The following is a 6,000-nucleotide window of genomic DNA, read 5'->3' as shown; positions in this document are numbered from 1 at the left end:
TCTACCGACTCCTTTCCGGCCGAGCTCCCCCAGCTCTGTCTGTGCTCTGTCCCCAAAATATTCGTGCAGGACACACAAGATCTGCCAGACACCCTCTTCTGGTGAAACTGCCAAAATCAAGACTCTCTGCTCACATTCACTCTTTCATTCCTCTTTTCTCCATGTTTGGAACAAACTCCCACAGTCTCTTCAATCCCTCTCCTCCCTCCAGGTCTTTAAAACAGCTGTTCACCACCATCACTTATCTTCCCCCATCCAAAACCTCAATCCTTTCTACCCCCGTTAACACACCCCAAATCCACCTCCTTCACATTCTGACTTCTTTTCTGAAAGCCCCTGTAGTGTCCATTTGTTTTATATCGTCCGACTTCCCCCTTCCCCCCGCCCCTTCCTTACCCCCCTTACTTACCCTTACTTATTTGTTTTTGTTAATCCAATACAGCTGCCATACCATGTGACCGATGAAAACAGAGCTAGCAATAGAATATTGTTACGTTTATAGGGGGTAGGCAATGGAATACCTTAGGCCAGGTAGGATTGTATAGGGCAGTGTGCTCCGAATGTCATGAAGAAGAACAAACCCTCATGTACTTAAATCAGGCCGGATGTCACGTAAGATCGTATGTGTGTCTCCATGTGAGGGGAGGAGCTATGCTAATTAGCTAGGGTATAAGGAATAATTCCCAGTATGTAAATCGCCTCTGTAGTTTTCCCATTGTTCCTTATGACACATGCAACACCAGCCATGCATTCCACACCTAAATTAAATAATGTAACCGCTGACCGGATTCAGACATTTGAACACTACCACTGTCGCCACCAGCCGAGTCATCACAAGGGCCGGCAAGAAGGGCTGTGAGTTCCCGCCCCGAAAGGTGATGATTGGTCAGGGCGATGGACTGCTCAGATGGCATTCATTGATTGGAGCGCACGCGGACATCATCAGAGAACATTCGAGACGGAGGAGTAAAAAGGACACGTCCCGCCATTTTCCCTTTCTTGAGTCGGACATTCATAGCGAGCAGTCACATTTTCTCTCTCTTGGCTCTGGGTTTTCATAACGTGCAGTCGCATGTCATTCTCTCTCGGTTCCTGGTGTTCATACAAGCAGTCACATTTACTCTCTTGGTTCTGACTTGCACAACAGGCGGTCTCATTATTATCGCTCTCCCTGTTCCGGGCTGCGGGAAAGGCGGACACATCTTTCTTTTGTCTCACCTCGGTGCTTTGTGGAGCGGACGGCGAGGAAAGAGCGAGGGCCTGTTCGCTTCACGGCGGCGGCTGGCGGTGAACGGACTTGGTGCAAACGTGTGTTTTCCCACGCAGGGACGCGGGATTTTTGACGACCCCGGGCGGTCAAGGACACCAGGCGGAGGAGCAGGCAAACGCACCACACACATTTTATTACTTTCGTTATTTCCCCTTGTGTTGTAATTGTGTCTGAGTGGAGGATCCTCAATATAGGAATTTTAGTCCCGCACATTTCTTGTTCCCTGGCATTTATTTTCATTAAACCCATTGTTTGTTAAATTTTAATTTCTCGTCTGTCGTGATAAAATGTCATGGGTTCAAGGACACCAAGTGAAACCCATGCAGGTCAGCCTCGTCACCCTACAACCTCGCGGGTGCTGAAAAGATAACACCGCCATAGTTTGGGTACGCCTCGCAGTTATTATTATTATTATTATATTTTTTTTGTATACTGAATCGAGGCTCGTGAAAGAGCTAACATTTATTTCACAAACAAATGTTACAACAGTTTCAACAGTTTACTGTTACAACAGTTTAACTGTTTTCAACAGTTAAAGCTTGATTGGTCATCCATCACCCATGGGTGTTCATCCCGGTGGTGAACGTGACAGTATTCTCCATGGGGAGCCCCTCCTATGTTTAAGGTATTGCATCGATCAGACAAGCAGTTGCAGAGCCAACCATTTTTAAAGTCAAAATATATAACACTGACACTGACACACACACATGGATACACACACACACACACGGATACACACACGGACACACACACAGTGACACACACACAGTGACACACACACAGTGACACACACACAGTGACACACACACACACACGTGGATACTTTGAGACCAGGTAGGTCTCCGTTCCATCGCCTGAAACTCACCGACGTGGAGATATCAGGCAACAACAAAAATCGACGCCCAAGAAGAACAACAACAGCAGCAGCAGCAGTAGCACTAGCAGTCGCAAGTAAAAAAAAGAAAAAAAAAGACATGAAGACACAAGACATGTCGCAGGCAAAAAAACAAAAAACAAACAAACAAACAAAAAACAGCAAAGCATTTGCGGTTGAGACGAATGGTGATGCATAATTGTACCAGCAGCATCTGAAGGAAGTGACTGTTGCTGTGTAGGCAGTAGAAGAATGTAGACCTCCATGCATATCTTTGTGGTAAAAATAAAGCAAGCGCCATCTTCTCTCCCTCTGACAAGCTGCTAAATGCTGCAAAGCAAAGAGGGACAACGAGTGAAAAAGGAAGGATAATAGTTCCGACATGAGATTTATCGATAGCTTTGATACAAGTACAAGAGTGAACTCTTACGATGTATGTGAGGAAATTGTTGAACCAAGTGGAATCCAACATAATGCACGAGTTCCCCTTCTCACCCTGAGACTTGTGTAGTTCTTCAAGCAAAGAGTCTTTTTCTTTAACATCAAGCAGAGAGTAGTAGAGCTTGGCCAGGGCCGGCCCACCACTGCACATTAAGCTACCGAGTACCCGGCCCTCGGTGAGATGCGGTGAAGCAGCACAGCATTCCAAGCCGAGCTCCTGAAGCATGTCACGCGTCCCCGGTGGCTCTTCCTCAGACCCTGCCGGCAGGGTGAAAGCAAAGGCCGCAAGGCTCTTGTACACCCTGTCTTGTGCCTGGGCCAACGTTTCTTCGTGCTCGATCGCCGTACGAAAGTCATGCAGGCTCTTGCGTACAATATTAACAAAAAGTGCATGAAAACGGCGGCCACAATAACTTTGTGCATCCCAATGGGACTCGTAGCAGAGCTGAGCCAAGTAGGCAGCTCTACGGGGACTTTCCTGCAACAGCAGTCGTAAGAAGTGAGCCGTCTGATCTGAGAACTTGAGTTTGGACGATACGTGATCCGCACCCTGTTCCTCATGGTTGTCACGAATACAACGGTACAGATCCTAGTAAAGGGTGAGGGGAAAAAAATGTGTACAAGGAAAATTGAATTCGATTTGATTAAACTTTCCAATGTCGTCGATTAATCAGACAGTATTTATAAGGTTCCTAACAGTAATATTACCAAACCAGGGTAATGTCGGAGTTTACGGGCGTAAACTCAAAAATTTCTAAAAAGTAATTTTATTTGTTTTACTTGATTAAAAACGATTAATTTTTTTAAAAATATTGATCCGTTCAGTTTGAGCACTCAGTTATGGCAGGCGGTCGTCCCCAGCTCCTCGTTTTATTGTGCCACAAGATGAAATTTTAGATGATGACGCTATGGTCGCGGAGGATCATAATATCACTTCTTTGGCTCTAATACCTGACATTATTAAGTGGTGTGCACGTCGCAGACTCATCAAGAATTATTGTATTTGCCCTCGATGTAATGTCCATTGTGGTTTTATTACTCGTGGTGATGTATCAGACGGGAAGACATGGTACTGCTCTACCTGTAAGACTCGACAAAGCATTCGTCAAGGCAGTTGGTTTGAAGGCAGCCACCGATCCCTGCACAATCTTCTTATCATCAGTTACTGTTGGGCCTATGACTATCCACAGAAAGCTATAGCCAGAGAGGCGTCATGTGATAAAACTAAGACCGTCGTTGACTGGGCAAACTTCCACCGTGAGGTGTGTGAACAATTTCTTGAGATAAACCCATCAGAAATTGGTGGCATTGATGAAAGAACTGTTGAGCCTATCGTTGTTGAGGTGGATGAAAGTAAGTTTTTCCACCGAAAATACCACCGAGGCCAATGGCGAGAGGGTCATTGGGTGTTCGGTGGTATCGAACGCGGCTCTCACAAATGCTTTCTTGTGATTGTTCCTGACCGCACCGTGCAGACTCTGCGCGACCTCACCCTCCAATGGATCCTTCCAGGTTCTCACATTATCACTGATGGCTGGCGCGCCTACAACAATGTTGATGACTGGGCACATGGTATCTACACGCACGGCACAATCATACACCAGGAGAACTTCGTCAACCCGCTGGATCAAGACGTCCACACACAGAATGTGGAAAACATGTGGATGAGGGCCAAACGCAAGATTCGCCGACAGTTTAGTACCTCGGATGTGCTATTCACCTCATACCTGCATGAATTTATTTGGAGGCAGACTGTTCCTGAGGCTAAGTCCTTCCAACATTTAATAACCCTGATTGCTAGTATGTATCATGTGTAATTATTGTTTTTAACTGAATAAAATTACTTTTTAGAAATTTTTGAGTTTACGCCCGTAAACTCCGACATTACCCAAACCAGTTAAAAGCCCGTCAAAAATGACAGGTTGAAACAGTTAATTCAACGGTGCACCCTTGTGAGGGCGCCAAAGTCTGAAGCCTCGGCCTAATGACGGGTGTGCTTATGTCATCTTTATTTATTAGACATCCTACAGACATAAATGAACACTCGGTTTACTCTGCGCACGTTGCACATCACGTGTAACGAATTTCACATCCCTGCGCCTTGTATTTATTGTTATTTTAAAAAACACTTCTGTACACCGCCCTTGTGGTCCGGTTTGCAAGCCGCCATCTACATTCTATTCCCAAAAGAAGATACATAATTACTCTTTTATGGAAAATATTTTTCGAGTTTATTTTATCCTCAAAAATAGACTGACGTGAACACACACTCGTGTTAAAAGATTGGCCTTTAAATCCTACACTCATCGGACATCTGTACAAACACAGAAACTGACATTGTTTTATATGGCAGATTGCTCATCCAGCTTACTCTAACACTCTTGAGTCACAGATTACACAGTAAATGTTCTTGCTACTTGCGAAAGCAATCTTATCAACAAAAAAGAAGACTATTTGGACTATCATTACCAAGGTGCATCTTTGTCCCCTTTGCGATCTTAATATCGACGATTGGGTGAATGGGGCTGCGACTCATTGTGTGTCAGCATATTGGAGGAAGGGCACCCCAGTATATCAGTTTGGGACGTTCTGGTCATCAATCGGCAGCACTGCCACGGCCGACTCCAATCAGTTCTCTATTTATCCTGACAACTTAAATCTGTATTAAATACCCTGGATTCCACTTACAGTTTGTCGCACTTAAGTCACCGATACTCAAAATCGATTGCCATATAAACATGACACTGCACAAGTCCCTAATGAAGGGATGACATGTTGACATGAATGTGCATGTCGGGCTAAAAATGAATGATCGTCATCTCTGGACCAATCAGTGGCACCGATGGTTGAAAAGCATGCTGGGTATTTGCATCACGTGGGGTAGTCACACGAAGCTAAGGGAAATGTGATTGTTTGTGCACCATTGGCAAAAAGCCATCTCACAGTTGTCGAGCAGAACTGTATCTCTCCATCGAGTTGGCAAAAACATGTTTCATCTGTGGCTTGACCTTTTGTAAAATATCAAGCCAAGGGTCCTCATATCTACATTCCTATGCTCTGATCTCATGCTGCAGTCTTGCTTTTGCCTTTCTTTCTCGTGGACACTTTAAGTATAAATTACAATTCACACAGAATAGAAGTCAGCAAACTGTTTGTCCCTGCGGACAAGCATTTTGTCTCCGTGCGTACGAATAAATATTCCTTTTGTCTATCAAAGTTGTCAGTCACATTTTTGAGAAAGGTGGACAGACCCGACAGATTGGCGCAGATCGAGCAGGGCTCACCGGTTTGAGGGAGGAGTGGAGTTCTTCACCGAGTTGACTGTGACCACCTGGGCCCAATAACTATGGCGAGATCTTTCTCTGATCGGTGACCTGCTCTGCTCTTGCCAAAAACCCAAGCGTGAGTCCGAACA

At 45.1% G+C, this 6,000-nt stretch overlaps 1 protein-coding gene across 1 annotated transcript in view; it reads right to left on the bottom strand.

Annotated features, from left to right (window-relative positions):
• Positions 1 to 6,000, bottom strand: part of ZFYVE26 (zinc finger FYVE-type containing 26) — a 332,760-nt gene that overhangs the window by 289,395 nt on the left and 37,365 nt on the right. Inside the window, exons 6-7 of the mRNA XM_068127936.2 lie at positions 2,640 to 3,174; positions 2,350 to 2,474 (exon numbers count right to left, since the gene is read on the bottom strand). Coding sequence (XP_067984037.2) covers positions 2,350 to 2,474; positions 2,640 to 3,174 — 660 coding nt within the window. The remainder of the gene's footprint in view (positions 1 to 2,349; positions 2,475 to 2,639; positions 3,175 to 6,000) is intronic.

This window comes from Myxine glutinosa, chromosome 9 (genome assembly GCF_964187855.1).
Source record: "Myxine glutinosa chromosome 9, kmMyxGlut1.1, whole genome shotgun sequence".
Classification (NCBI taxonomy): Eukaryota; Metazoa; Chordata; class Myxini; order Myxiniformes; family Myxinidae; genus Myxine; species Myxine glutinosa.
The sequence above is the reverse complement of the archived record's forward strand: the minus strand, read 5'-3'. Positions and strand labels throughout refer to the sequence as shown.